At 32.2% G+C, this 22,176-nt stretch overlaps 1 protein-coding gene across 1 annotated transcript; it reads right to left on the reverse strand.

Annotated features, from left to right (window-relative positions):
- Nucleotides 1-307: 307 nt before the first annotated feature.
- LOC107919506 (universal stress protein PHOS32) lies at nucleotides 308-1,276 on the reverse strand. The gene is made up of 4 exons (XM_016848955.2): nucleotides 1,051-1,276; nucleotides 855-964; nucleotides 657-778; nucleotides 308-551 (listed from the first exon to the last, which is right to left on the reverse strand). Exons 1-4 carry the CDS (start codon nucleotides 1,223-1,225, stop codon nucleotides 461-463), a joined length of 498 nt encoding a protein of 165 aa, XP_016704444.1. The 5' UTR covers nucleotides 1,226-1,276; the 3' UTR covers nucleotides 308-460.
- Nucleotides 1,277-22,176: the final 20,900 nt, after the last annotated feature.

The following is a 22,176-nucleotide window of genomic DNA, read 5'->3' on the forward strand; positions in this document are numbered from 1 at the left end:
TTAGTATAAATATATATTTTAAAATTATAATAATATTTTATTTAATAATTAAAAAATATATAAAATCTAGGCGCAACACATGATATAAAAAGCTAGTAAGTTACTAAGAGGGTTGTAATCCTTGTGTTTTCATAATATGGACATGCCAAACTCTATTTATTATTATTATTATTATTATTATTATAGTCGACATATTTAAGAGTGTTTTTAGTGGCTATGATTTTGATGCCATGACCAAAAATCAAGACCAATTGGTATGCATCTTGTTAAGCAAAGGAAGACCGACCAGAACCAGAAGAATGCATTAACCGCTAAAGTACCACATTTAAGACTGCTTATTAAACATGATCAACTAAACAGTAACAGCAGAAGATCGTTGTTGATACAAAGCACACAGTTTTTGTTGATCAAATTGTTTTCGATAAAACCAAATTAGAAACTACTCAAAACATTATCAGTGCTAGCTGGAGCTTGATGGTGGCTCCTTAACAATGGTAACAGGGCAAGGAGCATATGTCAAAACGTAGTTGCTTACACTCCCCAAGATGATCCTGTTTTTACATCAAACCAGCCAATGCAAACAAAACATCAGGGAAGACATAGAGACAAATAAATGAACATTAATTCTTTTTCGTGGCCGTATATTGGTTTTGTACCTTTGAAGCGTTCCAAGTCCTCTGCTTCCCATAACCAAAGAATCAAGCTTTAGATCTTCAATAGCATCAAGTATTTTTTCTCTAGCATCTCCTCCCCAATACAGTTTTGACACAACTTGTATCTGTAATCCAAAATATAAATATCAGCCTCAACTCAACTCCATATGTATTAATGGAGGTAAAGAAAAAGGGGTTCACCTCTTTTTGTCTAGAAGCAGTGTCAAGCATGTCAAGAACTGCAATATCAACTTTAACGTCGTACTTGTTCATAATCTCGGGCTGTCTAAACTGTGCCAAAGGAATAAGAGCTGCAAGAGCTCAAAAACTACCCAAGATTAGATGGGATTAGCAAAGAAATAAAAAACAGAACCTTTTGAGCTTTTAAGAAACATACGAGAGCCAGATTGGGCCAAGTGAGTGTTGGTAGAGTCATTAGAAGAGCTAGGGTTGATGTGGATGATGTAAAAGGTGTCTCCTTTGTCCGCCAAGTTATCTATAGCCCATCTAAGAGCGCTCTTGCTGCTGCATGAGAAGTCCATTGCCACCCCTATCTTCCTATCTTTAGCCATTTCCTTCTATCCGCAATTTCCTAAGAATGCCAAAAGTTTTATCTAATGCAGCAAAGACATGGCTGCAAGTATAATTGTATTTATATGGAAAGACAGAAGGGACGTTGAATGCAGACCTTGTTTCGGAACTTGGAAGAGCCAAGGAGAAAGGGTTAATCTGGGCCGTACACGTGTTCATCAGATCTGCTAATGCCCGTACGATGACAGTTGATGGCCTGGAGGTATTCTTTTTCATACCAAATTATATGGAATTATTTTTTGCACACAAGTGGAACAATTATCAACCGTTGCATATGGGTTTTCCATGTGACTAAGATACGAATCCTAAATTTTCGTTTTTTATATCCCCGTCTACTTCTTGTAGTTATTGTGATTATATCATTATAATTAAATTTAGACATGTTTTATGTTCATATTAGTTTATTTCTCATATTAATTTTATTTCATATTATATTTTGCATTATGTTTTAATAATTTAATTCATTGTCCATTATCCTTTTGTTAATTATTCTCCAAATTTGTCCAATCGAAACCACTGAACACATCATGAAAAGAATCACATACACAGTTCAATGTTCTGTAATAGAATTGTTTGAGATTTTAATGACTATTCGTGTAGACAAAGTTACTCTATGAAGTTATTGTTTTGAGACAAAAAGTTTTAAATTGATAGATATAAATTATATATATTAAGATTATAGTATACTTTGAAAAAAAATTATTTAATAAATATATATATAACGATAATATATAAAGACATATTTTTATAGTAATATTTTCTTTTAAGGAACGGATCCTAAAAAAATTTCTTTACAGCTTATTCCATCAAATAAATTGTTATATATGTATATTCATTTTATATATTTTCCTCTGAAAATGGTGCAAGAATTTTGAATATGCCTGGATAAAATATATTTATAAAATAAACGATAAAGAATGTGACCCGAATAGGCTAGGCAAACATAAGTTTTATTGGAGATCTCTATGACACGGCACACCACCGTTTGGGACCATGATCGACCCAATTTTTCCTTCCAACTGAGGTTAGCGCATCACCAGGTCCAAACCAAGCGAACTAGGGTTGGAACGCGACATAATCGTTTGGAATTTTTGTACACCGCTTTTTATTTATTTCCATCGCCTTTAACCAAGATATTTTAGCCTAGGATGAATGTAAACCATAAGATTAAGTCAATAATAGCCATTGGATCATTCGGGGAGCAACTATAAAAGGGGGCGACTGCACCCCGCATTTGTACGTGACTTGAGCATTGTAATAAAGCTTTCCTACGTTCTTAAGCTTTCTCTTGCTATTTGCTAGCATCCTTTCCCTCAGCCATCCATTAATTTTCACTTAACCAACATCCGAGCTCTCATTGAGGCTAAACTTAGGCACCACTGGTTAGTGGTTTGACTTAAGAGTGAGTATTTGATCGAATCGAGCGAAATTTTTTTGGGTTAGTCGAGTTGATAAGTCGTATTTTATCATCCTAACTTGATTTAAATTTTTTTCAAATCAAGTAGAGTAAAATGAAATTTGAATTGAGTCAAATAAATTTGTTCGAGTTAAATTAAACAAATTAAATAGAATATATTAGAATCTTGTTGACAATATGACTGTATTCCAAGTTAAAGAACATAAAATTCGTATATGTATATTGACAACTCTTTTAAAACAAAAAAGAAAAGAAAAAAGAAGACAATTTGTATGATAATGTAACACCTCTCACCCACTCGATGATTGGTATGTTTGGAAGATGCTACCAGAGCACAAACGAAACAAAAATATGAAAATTTTTCAAGAAAAAAAGATTTAAAACAATTAAATAAAACTGTAGGACTTGTAACACCCCTAACCTGTCTCCATTATCGAATTAGGGTTACGAAATGTTATTAATCAAAACAGGACATTTCACTTAATTCCAAAATATTTAAACAAATAGTTTATAAACATATAACAAACAAAATCAATTTGTGGTGTAAATACACTTATAGGCCTTAAATTGGGCTTACGGGACCCTAAAAATAGTTTAAGAACAACCCGGGGTAAAATCAAAACAATATAGAAAATTTCAGAAAAACTTGAAAGTTTGCAAAACAGGGGTCACACTGTTGTGTGAAATAGCCCAGACCATGTGGAGATTCGAAATCAGGACATACGGCCATGTCCCAGTCCGTGTGTCTGCCCATGTAAGTATTCAAAATAGGGCCACACAATCGTGTCGTAGGCTGTGTGTCAGACCGTGTGTGTATTCGAAGTTGGGTCACACGTCTATATCACAGGTCGTGTGTCCGCTCGTGTGAAAAACTATTTTGGCTCACACAACCGTGCCGCAGGCTGTGTGGATACTGCACCTAAAATCAATAAATACACACGATCGTGTGTGGTGACCGTGTGTGTCACACAGCCATGTGACGGCCAGTGTCCCAGGTCATGTGCTTCTATAATTACCCCTAAAAAAAGCCAAAACAAGTCCAAATCTTGCATTACAAGACATCCTACTTCCATAAGTCTTAACATACCAAAACCACATAACATCGTGCTCAAAATATACCATTTTAATCCACCTATAAGGCCTAACTTGTAACAACCCTTTTTTTATGGTGTTAGAAACAGTAGTTTCGAGGCCACAAATTTGACAAGTAAGTTCATAAATATTATTATTTAATATTTACAAGTCAGATATGATTTTAAAAAGGTTTTAGATTTGGTAATTTATGTTATTATATAAATGATTTATTAAGTTCAAGTGGTAAGACCCTAAAGTCAAGTAGTTTTAGAAAATAAGGTATCGGGACCTCGTTTTCATAAACCGAGCCATAAATATTTTTATAAATATATACGGAGTGTTATTAAGATTGTATTAAAGTTTCATTAAGAAATTTTAATGTTTCGATAGTTAATTAAGCAAAAAGAACTAAATCGTAAAAGTTGAAAAAATAAATCGCTATTAGTTTAAAGGTGTATATTGATTAAAGAATTGTAATTGGATGGCCTTAATGGATAAATAAACCATCCTTAAAAATAGTGAGGCTTTAATTTCTTTTAAATTTTAAAGTTTTATATGTTATTTTATTATTAAAATAAAAAATAAAAGGTTAATAAAATAAGAAACCATAATAGTTTTCTTCCCCATTTGGTTTTGTTCATCATCGAATCACCATGGGAGACTTTAAAGTTCAGCTAACCATGTTTCCTTGCATGTAAGTCCCTAAGCTATTCGTTTTTAGTAATTTTGATATTTTTGAGATCGTTGCAACTAAGCTAGCCCGTACCTTCGGTTTTGAAACTGCTAAAGATTTTGAATGTTGCCATTGATGAATATTAGTGATTTTAGATGTTAAATGATGAATTTTAGGTATTAGTTGTTATTTATAAGTATTTTATTAAGTGATTTTGATGAATTTAATGATTAGGGATTAAATTATGGAAATAATAAAAATACAAGGATTAGATGTGAAATTGTTACAAATTTCGGCTGTATTGGATGCTAGTAACATACAGCTGGTATGAATTTTCAATAAAAATGATTAATTTGCATGTTTTAGGCTCAGAGACTAAATTTAATAAAAAAGAAAAATTGAGGGTAATTTTGTAAAAATGTCAAAAATGACTAAATTGCATAAAATAAATTAATAAATTGAATGAAATTATTAATTTAAATCAAGATTGAGAGTAAAATCGAGGAGAATGGAAAATTACCAAAAAGCCTCCGTACTTTGACATTTCTGCAATTTAGCCAAGTAAGTTCGTTTGAACTATAATCACTTAAATGTTGATTAAATTGAATGTTTAATATGTGGTTCTATTGTAATTGAATCAATATATATATATATATGTTATTATGCAATTTATCATGTAATGAAACGATGGAATTCCAACAACGTTTGATGACTATCGAGCCCTGTTTGAACATTAGGAATTCATAGGATACAAATGACATGTCAATAGGTTTACCATGTTTTCAGGTGTTGGTCTTGAATGTCCTACCAATGGCTAAGGTCTGACATTTGTTACGGATACTCCACAGTTCGTGTGAGCAGTATCGTGTAACTTTCATTCCGACCCACAATTCATGTGAGCAGACCCATTTTACAGCTCATGTGAGCAATGATATAAAGGAAAGGAAATGTTACAATTATATGTTAGCACACTTAGTGTGAGCTATCCCGCGTATCCAATAATATTCTAAACAGTTCAACGGGCATGAAAAAGGAAAGAAAAGGTATGTGTTCAAATGAACTATGTCATGAAATTATGAAAAGGATTGAAGCAGAAAGTTTATATGAAAGTATGTTATGTTCATCCAAATGATGCATTTAAAAAAAGTATGTTCATATACCATTAGTTCAAATTATGTTAATTCAAGTAAATTATGAATTGATGAACTAACATGTGTCGTTGATGTGCTTAGGCTTGTGCCAAGCTTGTGGTTATGATTGATTTTTATGCTTATGCTTTGTACTATGCATATGAAACGGGTAAGAAAAGGCAATCAAATGGTAAGTTCATAACTGAGATGTATTATGATGTTATAAAAGGTTTTATGTGATAAATGTTGTACTTATATGTGAGAAGTCTAATTATGCTATGGAAGAATTTACCTACATCATGGATAAATACACTAATTCGTGAAATGACATTGTTGTTTAGGCTTATGTTAAGCATTTTGAATGGAAGGGAAAGTAAGTAAATAGAATGATTCATAATCTTATGAAAAGGTTGATGATTATGTATTATGACTTATAAATCCCAATATGTTATATATGAAAAGTATATGTGATGTTGATGAATATACTTAATCGTGAGTTGAATGGTGTTCAATAGGTTTATACCAAGTTTAAAGTATTGGTGTTAACCTATGTATTATAATATTGAAGTGATAAGTTATGTTTCATGTTCTACGAGCTTACTAAGCATATATTGCTTACGTAGTTATTTTCCTTTACTTTACAGATTATCAAAAGCTCAATCTGTAACACCCCTTACCCGAGACCGTTTCCGGAGTCGAGCATGAGGCATTACTTGACTTAACTCAAAAGTTCGGGGCATAGAAATTTACTTTTAAAAGTTATTTCACTGTTCATAATAAGGCTGTCCAGCTGTGTAGCAGTCACTAAATCAATTATAACTCGAGCTAAGAAACTAGAAATTTAGATCTGTAAACTTTCCTTGAAACTAGACTTATATATATTTTTACTATAAATTTTTTAGAATTTTTTGTTCAGCCAATTAGTACATTTTATTAGTTAAAGTCTCCCCTGTTTCACTGATTGACTGTCCTGACCTCTCGTCACTAAAATTGAATTATCTCATTGTACAGACTTCATATGGTGTTCTCACTTGTTTCTACAGAAAATAGACTCAGTAAGGAATATATAAATATAAATTAAAACTCATAAATATTTTTTTACAATTTTTAATGATTTTCCAAAGTCAGAATAGGGGATTCCGAAAACCACTTTGACCTTATCTAACTAAAATGCAAATATCTCAAAATACATAATTCCTTTGTCTACACCGTTATTTTTATATGAAAATAGACTCAATAAGCTTTAATTATATATCTCATCCATCCTATAATTCATTTTATACTATCCTTGGTGATTTTTCAAATTCACGTCACTACTGCTGTCTCAAAACTGATTCACTACCAATTTTTACTTTTTCATGATTTCTATGCATAATTTATCACCTAGACATTTATAACAACAAACACCTTCATACTTAGCCATTTTAATAACTATTCATCATCAAACATTTACATATCATCTTTTGGACATATCTTCAGAATATACAATCGAAATGACCAAGTCGCTATACATGCCATAGCTCAAAACATTTATCGTCTTAAAATACCGAGTTGTGGTAGTTGATAGTGTGAACGCTTTCCGATGTCTTCAAGATCCCGACTATGCTTGATAATACTATATGAAAGAAAAAGAAATAAAAGAAATAAGCATAAATCTTAGTAAGTTTACAAGTAAATGAATAACAACATTTATCATAAACAATTATATTCATAAATTTTTATTAAGCATTAAGATCTTTACTTTCTTCTTTACTTACTCTCTTACTCGTTTACTTACTTGCTTGCTTAACTTACTCCTTCGTTGCTGAAATTTCTTTTCTCACCTGATAACTGAGATACTCTTAATCTTATTAACTCACCTGAACTTGTCTATTAGGCTTTTACCTGAACTTTCATGTAACATCGTCTATTTATTAGCCCGTTGAATCACTTGGAATACTAAGGATACTCAGTCTCCTATCTGAATATAACATGCCAAAGCTATGTCCCAAACATAGTCTTACATGGAATGTTTCTTGTACTGCCAATGCCATATCCCAGATATGGTCTTACATGAGAGTTCTCATATAGGTGCCCATGCCATGTCCCAAACATGGTCTTACGGGGGACCTCTCATCTCAGTGCCAACGCCATGTCCCGGACATGGGTCTTACATGAGACCTCTCATCTCGGTGCCAACGCCATGTCCCATACATGGTCTTACATGGTACTTCTCATCTCGGTGCCAACACCATGTCCCAGACATGGTCTTACATGGGACCTCTTTACCCAAATGTCATGACATTTGTATCCGATACATTCCTCATGTTTCAACGGGGCTTTTAACACCGATTCTCTGTCATCTCATACTTGAGTCAACATTAAATAACTTCATAAAATAAATGCATAATTTTTGGAAAATAACAATATCAATAATAAGTATTGAAATATTGTATTTATTTACCATAAACTTACCTCGGCACAAAATATGATCAAATCTAGCACTTTAGTCCTCAACCTTTTTCTTTCCCCGGTCTAACTCTGAATTTTGTTCTTCTTGATCTATAATAGAAAACTTAGCTTATTTAATACTCATAGTCATCAAAACAGTCCTTAACTCGAACTTTGACAAAATTGCATTTTCCCCCTGAACTTTTGCATATTTACTCTTTTGTCCCAAAGCTCAGAAATTAAACTTCATCCCTTATTCTTATGTTTTATGACATGCTGAACATTTTTCCCTCCTATGGGAACATCAAATTCCCACTCCAACACTTACTTATGAACATTAGGTATTTTTACCGATTATGTCGTTTTACTCGTTTTCACTTAAAATCAATTAGCAAAAGTTGTTTAACATAATTTCAAGCTTCATATTCTACCATAAAACATCAAAATAAACACATTTCACTGATGGGAATTTTTCCAAATATGAACCCTAGGTTAAATTATTACTAGAATAAGCTAAATCAAGTTACCGGGACTCTAAAAACGTAAAGAACATTAAAAATTGGGCTAAAACAGACTTACAATCGAGCTTGGAAGATTGAAAAACCCTAGCCATGGTTTCCCCTTGTGAAATTCAGCCATGGGGTTGAAGATGGACAAAAATTGGCTTTTACTTTTGTTTTTAATTCATTTTAATAACTAAATGACCAAAATGCCCTTAATGAAAAACTTTGGAAACATGCCTAACCATGTCCATTTTTGTCTACCAACTTAACCAATGGTGTAATTACCATATAAGGACCTCCAATTTAAAATTTCATAACAATTGGACACCTCTAACATGTACAACTCAACTTTTGCACTTTTTACAATTTAGTCCTTTTGACTAAATTGAGTGCCCAAACATCAAAATTTTAGAACGAAATTTTCACAAAATCATTTTGTAAAATTGTAGACCATAAAAATATAATAAAATAATTTTTTTCATCAAATTTGTGGTCCCAAAACCACTGTTCCGGCTAGGCCCAAAATCAAGATGTTACACAATTGGTTTGGAAGCTAGTCGGAGATCTATCACACTATCCAGTGATTATATCGGTAGATTTGGATGCTTTGGTTATGTTATAATGGCATGTATAGGTGGACTTATGTCTAATGTTTAGTTGATGTTATCGCATATAATGTTTCTTTGGAGTTGTGGTACTTATGGCATTCTGATGCCTTGTTGGTTGTTGTTAATATGGTTAAATTGATGTATGTTTGGAATGACCATATTTGGTATGTTTATAATGCGACCAACTTGGGTTATGCTTTGAGGTAGATATGAGCTACTGGTAATGGTATAAATGTGATCAAATATTGTAAGATTATTTTGATATGGCATGAATCTAGTATGGTATGGTTGAAATATGTCAATTGTGATATGTTTTGGTATGGAAATATGTTAGTTGATGAATGGCTAAATATACACATGTTTAGGTATACTTAATGTATGTGTATGAGGTGCCTATATGGCATATTGGTTGAATGGAATTTGGTCATTTGAAATTGGTCATTTTATGCATGTTTGAATATGTTTTGATGCCTTGGTCATGTGTGCAAATGATATTTAGGTGCTTGTTTGAGGTGGGTGAAGGAAATGGCTTGCTTTTGGCCAATTTATTTTCCACACGGCCTAAGACACGGACGTGTGTCTTAGCCATGTGTCCCCTGTAAGTTTTAAAGGTTGTTTTTTGAAAGTTACACGGCCTATGGCACAAGCGTATATCTTGGTTGTGTAACCCAAGTCAGAGAGTTACATGGGCACAAACAGGCTAGGACATGGTCATGTGTCCCTATTTTGAATGTCCACACGGCCTGAGATAAGGGCTTGTGTCTCAACCGTGTGAGTCACACGGCTTGGCCACACGGTCATGTGACCTTTGCAGTATGAAATTTTGTATATTTTTCTGTAATGTTTCAAATGTTTCTGATTTAGTCCCAAATCATTTCTAAAGTGTTTCTAAGGCCTTAATGGCTCGAATTAGGGACGATATGCATGTGATTGAATGAATTATTATATAATTTATAAAATGTTTGGAATGTGAATGTTTTTAAGTCATGATTTTACGATAATACTTCGTAGCCCTATTCCGGTGACGTATACGGGTTAGGGGTGTTACATAACCAATATGTCATTCAAAGACACCACATTTAATAATCATTCAAACCAACTCATACTCAATCCTCAACCAAAATTACCAAATATAGACACACACATCCAATTGATGCATGCTCGTATTCGTGTATTCGCTTACAAGACGTAGTGTAACACCCCAAACCCGTATCCGTCGCTGAATTAGGGTTACGAAGCATTACCATACAATCTAGAATCATATATCTATATAACATTAAAATAAGTACATGACATTCAAAACATCTCAATCATAGGCATTTCATCCCTAAATCAAGCCTTTAAGGCCATAAAAGTAGTTTTGAGACAATTAGGGACTAATTTGAAACAAAATAGAAGTTTTAAGAAAAAGTTGTAGAAATTGGAAAACAGTGGTCACACGGCTATGTGAAAATACCCTAGGCTGTGTAACATTCGAATTAGGGACACACGACCGTGTCCCAGCCCGTATCCTCACCTATGTAATTCATTGAGCTGCCCCACACGCCCGTGTGCTAGGCCGTTTAACTTTCTGAGTTGCCACACACGCCCGTGTGTCAAGCCGTGTAACTCACTGACTTGAAACACAAAGAAACTCTCAAATGACACATGGCCGTATCACTAGGCCGTGTGTTTCACATGGCCGTGTGACAGCCTGTGTCCCAGGCCATGTGCACCAAAATTGACCCAAAAACTATGCCATTTTAAGACCCAACCATACCTATTTCACCACTCCAAATATGCACACATTCAATAAACCTAAGCACTACTTGAACACATCGAAATATACCAATTAAATCAATCTATTTCATCCAACCAATATGCCATTCAAAGGCACCACATATATATACTAAACATTGAGCAAATAAGCATTTCACCATGACTAAAACCACCTTATTCAACAACTAGACATCAAGTGTTCATCTATGTAATATATAAGTATACTTTTTTCATCAATAAAACATAACCTAACCAAAACACACACCTCATTCATAAACTACACCTATCAACATTTCTAAACCACATATTTATCTATATATATACATGCCACTACCCTAGGAGATAGAAAAACTACCAACTTAGATGGATAGTGTGAGCCGGTTGTTTGATCCTTCCAAAACGTCAACAAAGATTATCTACAAAAAAATCCACAAGAACTGATAAGTTTACATAACTTAGTAAGAACATAGTATAACATTTAATCTAATTACAAATATACATATTTCACATACTATTTGATTTAGGGTTACCAAAGAACAAACAAGGGCATGTATGTGCATTTAGTGGTATCAAAGTACAAATAAGGGCACGTATGTGCATTCAGGGGTACTGAAGTACAAACAGGGGCGTGTATGTGTATTCAGGGGTACCGAAGTACAAACAGGGGGTGTATGTGCATTCAGGGGTACCGAAGTACAAACAGGGGCACGTATGTGCATTCAATAATATTCATCTATAAACATATTAAATAAAGAACAATAATATAAGATTACAAGTAGAACTTTATTTACGTATTGAAATACTATGGACTTACCTACGATTTAATTTTGGTCAATATGCAGGGACTATTCTGCTATTTTCCCCTTTCCTCTATTATTGTCCCTTTGATAATAATTAAACAATATATTAATCTCATACACATTTTACATTCCATTCTATGCATATGACCCTTAAATTTTAATTAATTACACATTTTCCCTAAACTTTTACAACTTTTGTAATTTAGTCCTCTAACCCGAAAATCATCAAATTGACCATTTTCTAAGAATCAAATTATATCCGAATATACTAGGCCCTTTAAAAATCCCTATTATACATCAAATTCCATATCAAACCTTGAAATTTTGACATTTTAACAATTAAATCTTTAAATCAAAATCTAACAAAAATCACTTCACAAAACAACCAAATACTACAACCAAAGCTTTAAACACATAGTTATCATAAAAAAACATTCAAGATTCATCAATGGAACGAAGGTACGGGCTAGGTGGACCTAGTTGCAATGATATAAAAAATATAAAAATTACAAGAAATGTGTCTCAATTTCACTTACATGCACCACCTAAAGCCACCGAAACTTCAAGCTTTTGAAAATGGAGGTTTTGACCATCAAAGAAGAAAAATGAAGAAAATATTGGTGAATTTTCATTATGTTTTAAGTTAATTTCCACTTGTTTACAAAATTACCATTATCCACATTTTCTTTCAATTTTTTTCTTTAATTTTCACTCCAATACCATCCAATACCAAACAATAAGGTCTAATTGTCTTATTGGCCCTCGAAAATTTATTAGTTAAGCTATTAAATCATCTAAATGCAATAATTAACAAGTTTTGCTCCTTTTACAATTTAGTCCTTTTTCATTAATTAAATATCTAAATGTTAAACTTTCTTAACCAAATTTTAATACGAGTCTAATGACTCTGTAATCGTTCTATAAATAATATTTACAAGTCAACATGACAGAAATTTGTGGTCCTGAAACCACTATTCCATTACCCTTGAAAAACGGGCTGTTACACGTTGAGTTGCCTGATCATCTAATGTTGGATTGTTCCGAATTAGGTCTTAAAGTGAGAATGGAATTAATGGTTATTAATTCAATAGGAATGATGGAAATGGTATGGATGGATAAATTGCATGAGATTAACACTTAGAAATGAACGAACAATATAAAAGATCGTGACCCAATTTTTATAAAGTGAAATACGAACAAGTTTGTAGAAAGAAAACTGTGACCCTCTATTTAGCAAATTATGAAATAACAATGCAGTGTTTGACGTCACAAGGGAAGCCTTCATAAATCCACCTAAGTTCTTTCAAGAACAAATAGATAGAATTCTCACAAATTATAAAATGTTCATTCACTAACAATGTCCTTTTACAAGTTATTTATAGGCCCTAATATGACTATTCAAATTCCTCTAAAGGACCTTTCAAATTCGGCATTTAACTAGTTGTTAATACAATCATTTAAATTTGGTTTAACTCATGTTGGGCAGCCAATGAGTCATGTCCTTTCACTTGATTCATGTGTAGTCAAAAAGGCATGTCTCTTCACTTGTTGATGATTTAATGTTCCTTAATGTTTTGTTTGGTGTCCCTTTATCTCCTTAAAACCAAATGTCAAAAGACTTTTCCAAAGACCTCTTAAATTGTCGTTATAATGAGTTTTGAAGGCTTCAAAACTAATCAGATTTGAAGAGTCTTACTTGATCCATTTGAACAGCCACCATAATGAACTTTGAAGGCTTGAAAACCATCCAAACTTGAAGAGTCATTAGTCCTATGAATAGTCACCTACAAGATAGATAATTCAGCATTGACCAATTACTAAAGACATATAAAAATTAGCATACTAAACACTTATACACACTAATTTATTAATGAACATGTAACTCAAACCCATACTTTATTAACATATGAGATACTCTAATGCATAACTCAATTAACATGCAGATAACTTGTTACAAGTCTTAAAATATGCATATATATAATGTAATACATTAATTAAAGATACATATAATGAACAAGACATAATTAAAAGCTGTAGAATTAATTAAACTAAACAAACTGCCACATGCAAAACATTGCGTGGACTTGGGAAGTTATCTTGGGTCCAACAAGAGTTGGAATTCTCATGTTTAGCCCAAACTTGCTGAATCAGGCCCATCATCACCTTTTTAAGCTTATTGGATCTAACCCGAGTCTTAGGTCCAATAGGAATTTCAATTAGATTCCCTCTTAAATTCTCCTAATCTTTCAGCCAAAATGGTATAGACATAGACAACTTGGTATTTGGCCTATTCAAATTCACATCAGACATTCCCATGCATGTATCACTAATTACCAATCCAAGCATTGTGACCTTATTCTTTAACATTAAGAATACCAAACCAAAACAAAACAACCATACACATTCAAACCTAACCATTTGACTAGGATAACCATTGTAGAATAACATTTACATATTCACAACAAAACACCTATATACATGCCACATCCCAAAACGAAATATAAAAGCTACCAAATAGCTAGATAGTGTGAGCTTCTAGTTGATCGATCCGGTCAGTCTGCAACTTTGAAAATTACATAAGAACATAAATGAAACAAGTAAGCTTAAGAAGCTTAGTAAGCTCCTAGTATAAACATCAAATTAACTTACCTTAATCAAAATAAACACTTAAAGAGAATTATAGTTCCTGACCACCAAATAAAATTTCATCAATCATATTAGAAATTTTTAAATATTCATATACATCAAAATAACTTCCATCTCAAAGGACTTTTTCATACCATAATTCATATTTACTAAAAGTAACAATCTATACATGCAACTAAGAATCTCATTGCAATATTTTTAACTTACCAATTCTATGAGTACGCAATAGCATATAAGTACATGAATAAATTATAATTCAATTGTCACATGGTCCGATAAATTATAAGTACATATAAGTACATGAATAAAGCCTTTTTCCATACAAAATGCTCACTTTGATGTGTTCGTATTGTACTTTTATTTAGCGTCTTTGCTGAAAAATGTTCTTGGAGGCATAAGGGTTGATAGAAATGACATACATCAAGCCATTTGAGAAGAAATAGTAACTGTAAAAAGAAAAAGTTAAGACCTTTACAATTATAGAGGAAAAACTGAAAATAGTGAAAAAGAAAAAAAATTGAAAATAACCTGGCAAAAGAAAATGAATCGACTAGGGTAAAAATGAGAGAGAATATAAAAATGATGTGGGGGATAAGATTAGCCTAAAATTATGGCCTAAAATGGTAAAGTAAGTATTACGCAAGAAAATAAAAAAATAATATAAAAATTAAGCTAAAAATTCACAAGTATGCTAAGTGGGCTAACTATTACAAAGCCTGGGCCAAAATCTACTTGCAACAAAAGAAAGAAATAAAAATTAATTAAACCGATAAAAGAAAGAAATCAAAAGCGAATTAATTAAATAAAACCAGACAAAAGAAAACACTACGTAGTTCAAAAAGCAATGGAATGTTTATCACAAAATATGGGAATGCCCCAATTGTAACACTCCTAACTCGTATCCGTAGCTGGAAAGGGGTTACGAGATATTACCAAACAAATCACAACTTTTGAACAATTATACATGTAGACATGTTTGATTCTCTTAAATAAATCAACTTTAAATAATAACGTTAAATAATCACTTACAAATCTTTTTTTTAAAATATAACTAATATATAAGTAGCCACTTAAATGATAAGCACCAAAATCAAATATATCCCATAAGCATGTGTGCACAACTAAGATAATAAAATTATCTTATTCTATTAATCCATACATGAATCATATAAATCTAATAATTCAATGCACCTATCATTTGACCATACTATGTTCGGCATATCTAGCTTGTTCAACTTATGATCACATTGATTTATAAACCAAAAGGACTAACCAATTTAGCATACAAAATATGCATATCTTACCTTTTTGTAGAACATCCATTCGGTTAACAAAAATTAAACCAAAGGGATTTATTTAAAAAGAAAATCAATTCAAACAATGACAACCCAAAATTTACCTAATTCGCATATAACTCTTTTATTTTCTTATTGCATGAATTTTTATATTTCTCAAAACTATACCATTATGTGCACTAGCCAACTTTGCATGCAAACAATTATGCATATTTGAACCAAAACACTATTCATTTGGTCATTTACCAAATTCTTAGCCAAACATAAACATGCATATAATTCTGTATAAAGTCAATTCGTATATTATGCAAAAATTTCATATCATATTAAAAACATCAAAACTATGCGTTCGAGCAAATAGCTTAGCAACCATTTGGCTAATACATTGAAATTTTCCAACCAAATTAAACATGCTAATCTCTCATAATTTGCAATGTATCAAACGTCATATTAAGACTAATCCCAAAATTTTCTATTCAGCTAAGCACAAACAATTTTAATAAATCTAAATGAAATATGTTTCATCTAATAATGCAAAGCTTAATCGAACCATCAAAATAATTATAGAACATGTTACTTACTCATAAAATAAGTCATATTAAACTAAACATAAACAACTAATATTTAAACATAACATATATATATATAAACTTTCCATCACAACCCAAAACCAAATAGCCAAATCACAAATGAATTAAACAACCTTACATGTTTATAATAAGAACATTAATACCAAAAAATTTATAAATAATTCTTAGCAAAATATACAAACAAAACTCACATATATAAATACAAAACATAACTGAATATTAACCAAGTATATTGACTACTCACATCCAACCTTTAATCAAAACACACCATTAACCAATTTAACATATTACTAGACACAAGTTATATATATACCGAAACCTAATCAACCAACCACAACCATACAAAATCATCAAGCAAAGGCAAAAATTTCAACATTTACAAAATGAACAAGCCATTTTAGCACGGCTTATTATATACATGTCCAAAATCAGACCAAAATACATATTAGCCTATACATGCCATAAGTTCGAACTAAAACTTTTAAAAGTATCGAAAGTAGATAACAGTGTGAATGACTTCACTAACGATCCCCGAGCACGTAACGACCTCCAAAATCTAAAAAAAAACAATGACAATTAAATATACAAAGTAAGCTAACGTAGCTTAGTAAGCCTTAAGCAAATATATATAACATATAATTTCATAAGCAATTTATCAAGGCCGAATATAAACCTATATAAAAATTACTAATACATTCACAAATCTTAAATCATTTTTGTCATGGTTAATCGTTTATACACGAGCTTCCAATCATATACCTATAATTAACATAAGGCTGAACATACTTTTCATATGCACACATATACTTATAACAACATGATGTATTATTTTTGTTATATATCAAACAAACTTACTTACCTAATTATCAAATAGGTAAATAAACATCACATACCTGACCATTTTAACTCATTAATCACATTCGATACCACATCGGCATAAAGCCTGTGAGGTATAAAGCTTATTAAAATACACCGACATAAAGCCTTCTAGGCACAAAGCCAGCTATGATACACTGGCACGAAGCCTGCTAGGCATAAAGCCTGATATTGTACACCGGCATGAAGCCTGCTAGGCATAAAGTCTGCTACAATTCACCGGCATAAAGCCTGCTAGGCACAGAGCCCGAATATCATTGATGCAAAGTCGGTCTTACACATAATTCATATATAGGAAATCTTAATTATTCTTTAAGGTTCATACTAAGCTTTTCAAACGTCGTATCTCAGTTAAATCGAACTTGTACCCAAATCTCACAAGCATTTATACATTCAGCTATTAATATGAAAATTCATACAATTAAATTTAGCATATAAAATTCATATACACTCTAATTTAACGACGTTTATTTGCTTATAGACTTACCTCGGACAATGAAAATCGGAACAGGATGATTAATCAACGACCTTGGTTTTTCCCCGATCCAACTTCGAGTTCTTTGGTTCTTGATCTAAATGTATTCAAAATAAACTAATTTAAATATAATTCCATTCAATTTAGTCCAAAAACACATAAATGGGTGAATTACCATTTTGCCCCTGACATTTTACACTTTATACATTTTAGTCCAAATTTCACCAAACACAAAATACGCAAAATCTCACAACAACATAGTTAGGCCGAATCTTCCTTGTATTCATACAAGTCCATGCATTTCATTTATTTCATAGTTTAGTCCCTCAATTTATTATTTTTGCAATTTAGCCCTAATTACTCAAAATCATCAAAAAATTCAATACAAAACATATATATCCAAAACATATATTTCATAATTCATCATTAAACATCACAAAACACAATTATACATCAATGGAATAACTCAAAATATTCGTCAAAATAAAAAATTCTAGCATGGGTTGGATAGTACTCGAAGCAACAATCTCAAAAACATAAAAATTATAAAAAACCGAACAAAGAACTAACCTTAATAAAACTTCAATATGGCCGAATGTAGCTAGGTTTTTTTCTTTCTTTTTCTTTTGTTTAGTTTCGGTGATAAAAGATGAAGGAAAAAAATGACAATGGCTTATAATGTTTTTTATACCATAATAATATAATATACATTATTATAACATTTATAAATAATATTAGTAATATAAAAAATATATATTATCACCTAATGCTGTCCACTAACATTAAAATGGCCTAATTGCCACATAAAACCTCTATTTTATAAAGACAACCACTATTCAGCCCTTTTAGAAATAACCACCTAATTTTTATTTTACGCGATTTAATCCTTTTATTTAATCGGACACTCAAACGACGAAATTAAAGCACAAAAATTTCACACAAGTAAATTCACACATAATAAACACAGAAAATAATTTTAAAATATTTTTCAGACTCGAATTTGTGGTCCCAAAACCACTATTCTGATTAGGGTCAAAATTGGGCTGTTACACCAATAATGCTTCAAACAATGGCCATTGGCTTTGAAATTAAAGCCAGACTTGCCATCTTTGACTTCTATAACTCCATGAGGGTAAACATGCACTATCTCAAATGGTTTAGACCAAAGAGACTTCAATTTGCCAGGAAATAATTTTAGCCTGGAATTGAACAAAACTTGTTGTCTAGGTTCCAATTGTCGTGCCAAAATCTTCTTACTATGCCATCACTTTGTCTTTTCCTTGTACAGTTTGGCATTCTCATAAGCTTGAGCTCTAAATTCCTCCATTTCATTCAGCTCCAGCAGTCGGTTATTTCCAGCATTAATCCAATCCACGTTCAATTTCTTAAATACCCAAAATGCCCTATGTTCATGTTCAATAAGAAAATGACAAGGCTTCTGTAACACCCCTTACCCGAGACCATTGCCGGAGTCGAGCACGAGGAGTTACCTGACTTAACTTACTAGATCAAAGCATAAAAATTTTATTTTAAAATTAATTCGCTCATGTTCAATCAATATGTCATTAAAAAGAGTCCTCGAGACCCTAAAACATGCAGTGGAAACGGTTTGGGTCCAAACCGGGAACACTAAAAACTTTTCGAATACTTAAACAAATCAAAATAATTTATTTTACTGTTCAAAATAAAATTGTCCACTCGTGTAATAGTCACTAATTTAATTATAACTCGAGTTAAGAAACTCAAAATTTAGATCCATAAATTTTTCCTAAAACTAGACTCATATATCTTCTTACCATAAAATTTCTAGTATTTTTGGTTTAGCCAAATAGTACAGTTTATTCGTTAAAATCTCCCCTACTCCACTGCTTGATAGTTCTGACCCCTCTTCACTAAAAGTCAATTATCTTATTGTACAGAATTTAGATAATGTTGTTTGTCTCTATTGAAAATAGACTCACTAAGAAATCTAGACATATAAATTATGACTCATAATTCTTTCTATACAATTTTTACTAATTTTCTGAAGTTAGAACAGGGGACTTCGAAAACCATTCTGACCATGTCTTACTAAAATTCAAATATCTCATAACATGAAATTCCTTTCCCTACACCGTTTCTTTCATGTAAAAATAGACTCGATAAGATTTAACTATATATCTTATTCACTCTCTAATTCCATTTCTACTATCCTTGGTGATTTTTCAAAATCACGTCAATGCTACTGTCCAAAAAGTGTTCCATTGCAAATTTTTACTCTTTTATAATTTCTTTGTATTAACTATCATTTAGGCATACACAACACCAAAACATGTTCTTAAATAGCCATTTCAACAGCTAATCATTATCGAACATTTACATGCTATTCATTAGCCATATCATAAGGACACACACACAAAATGACTAAGTCCCTATACATGCCATAACTTAATCGTTCGAATCATAAAATACCGAGATGTCTGTTGATAGTGTGAAACGATCTCTGACGTCCTTACGAGCCCCGAATTAGTTTGGCGATACTATAAAAAAAAGGAGAATAACAAGAGTAAGCGTAAAGCTTAGTAAATTTACAAGAAAATATATAACAACATTTATCATAAATAATTATACTCATAAATCATCATCAAGTATCATTGTCTTTGCTTCTTCGTTACTTACTCTCTTACTTGTTTACTTACTTGAATCTATTTATTATGCTTTTATTTGAACTTTCATGTAACATAGTCTATTTACTAGCCCGTTGAACCATTTGGAATACTAAGAATATTCGGGTCTCCTGTCTGAGAATAACATGCCAAAGCCATGTCCCAGACATGGTCTTACATAGGATGTTTCCTATACTGCAAATGCCATATCCCAGATATGGTCTTACATGAGAGTTCTCATATCGGTGCCCATGCCATGTCCTAGACATGGTCTTACGGGGAACCTCTCATCTCGGTGCCAACGCCATGTCCCAGACATGGTGTTACGTGGGACCTCTCATAATCTCAATAATGCCAATGTCATGTCCCAGACATGGTTTTACATGGGATCTCATTCCCTTAATGTCATGACATTTGTATCCGATACATTCCTAATGTTTCAACGAGACTTTTTAACACTGATTTTCTATCATCTCATACTTGACTCAACATTAAATAATTTCTTGAAATAAGTACATAATTGCTGGAAAATAACAACATTAACAATTATTATTGAAATATTACATTTATTTACCGTAAACTTACCTCGGTACAAAATACGATCAAATCTAGTAACTTAGTCCTCAACCTTTTTCTTTCACCGGTCTAACTCCAAATTTCGTTCCTCTTGATCTATAATAGCAAATTTAGCTTATTTAATACGCACATTCATCAAAACAGTCCTTGACTCGAACTTTGGCAAAATTATAATTTTGCCACTAAATTTTTACATATTTACACTTTTTCCCCAAAGCTTGGAAATTAAACTTCATCCCTTATTCTTATGTTTAATGACATGCTGAACATCTTTCCCTTCTATAGCAACGTCAAATCCCCACTCTAACATTTACTTATCAACATTAGGTGTTTTTACCGATTATGTCATTTTACTCATTTTCAGTTAAAGCCGCCTAGAAAAAGTTGTTTAAGATAATTTAAAACTTCATATTCTACCATAAAACATTAAAATAAACACATTTCACCTATGGGTATTTTTCCAAATATGAACCCTAACAAGAATTATTGGTAGAATAAACTAAACCGAGCTACGAGGACTTCAAAAACGTAAAAAAGATTAAAAACGGGGCTTGGATGCACTTACTATGAGATTGAGAAAGTGAAGAAACCCTAGCTATGTGTCCTTGAAGTTTCGGCCCTATGGAAGAAGATGAGCACATTTTGCCATCTTTTTCCCTTTTAATTCTTTTTATTACCAAATGACTAAAATGCCCTTCATTAAAACTTTAGTTATTTTGATATATGCATGCCCATTTTTGTCCATGAAAATCTAATGGTCTAATTACCATTTAAGGACCTCTAGTTCATTTATGCACTTCAATTAAATCCTTTATCATCTAAAACTCATATTTACGCAAATTTTCAATTAGACCCTAATATACAATTCAGACATGCAAACGCTGAAATTTCTTATTGGTATTCTAACACACGCATCCAATCAATCGGTAAGTCATAAAAATTAATCATAATAAACTTTTCTATCTCAAATTCGTGGTTACGCAACCACTGTTCCATTTAGGCCGTATTTCGGGATGTTACATTTCTCCCTTGTTTACTGATTTTCGTCCCCGAAAATCTTACCTGTACAGAGATTTGGATATTATTTTCGCATAGCCTCTTCGGACTCCCATGTAGCCTCGTCTACCCTATGCCTAATCCTTAGTTGTTTGGTTTCTCAAGCTAGAATCTTTACCAGTTCTTCATCGTAAGTCATGTCTAGCTGAATCTCAACCTCTGTCTGAGAAATCACATGTGACGGATCTGAACGATAATGGCGTAACATAGACACTTGGAATACATCATGAATCTTCTCTAACTCAGTCGGCAAAGCTAATCAATTTGCTAAGGGACCAATTCTTTCAGTCACCTCGAACAGTCCAATAAAACATGGACTTAGTTTGCCTTTCTTGCCAAATCTGGGAACTTTCTTCCACGGGGATACTTTCAAAAACACC

The sequence above is a fragment of the Gossypium hirsutum genome, chromosome D13, assembly GCF_007990345.1.
Source record: "Gossypium hirsutum isolate 1008001.06 chromosome D13, Gossypium_hirsutum_v2.1, whole genome shotgun sequence".
NCBI lineage: Eukaryota > Viridiplantae > Streptophyta > Magnoliopsida > Malvales > Malvaceae > Gossypium > Gossypium hirsutum.

Excerpts from the sequence above, each read along its gene's own strand:
- LOC107919506 (XM_016848955.2), bottom strand. The coding sequence starts at position 1,225 with ATGGCTAAAGATAGGAAGATAGGGGTGGCAATGGACTTCTCATGCAGC. Across the intron at positions 965-1,050 it reads CTTGGCCCAATCTGGCTCTC|CTCTTATTCCTTTGGCACAG; the intron begins GTATGTTTCTTA and ends GAGCTCTTGCAG. Across the intron at positions 779-854 it reads CTGCTTCTAGACAAAAAGAG|ATACAAGTTGTGTCAAAACT; the intron begins GTGAACCCCTTT and ends TTTGGATTACAG.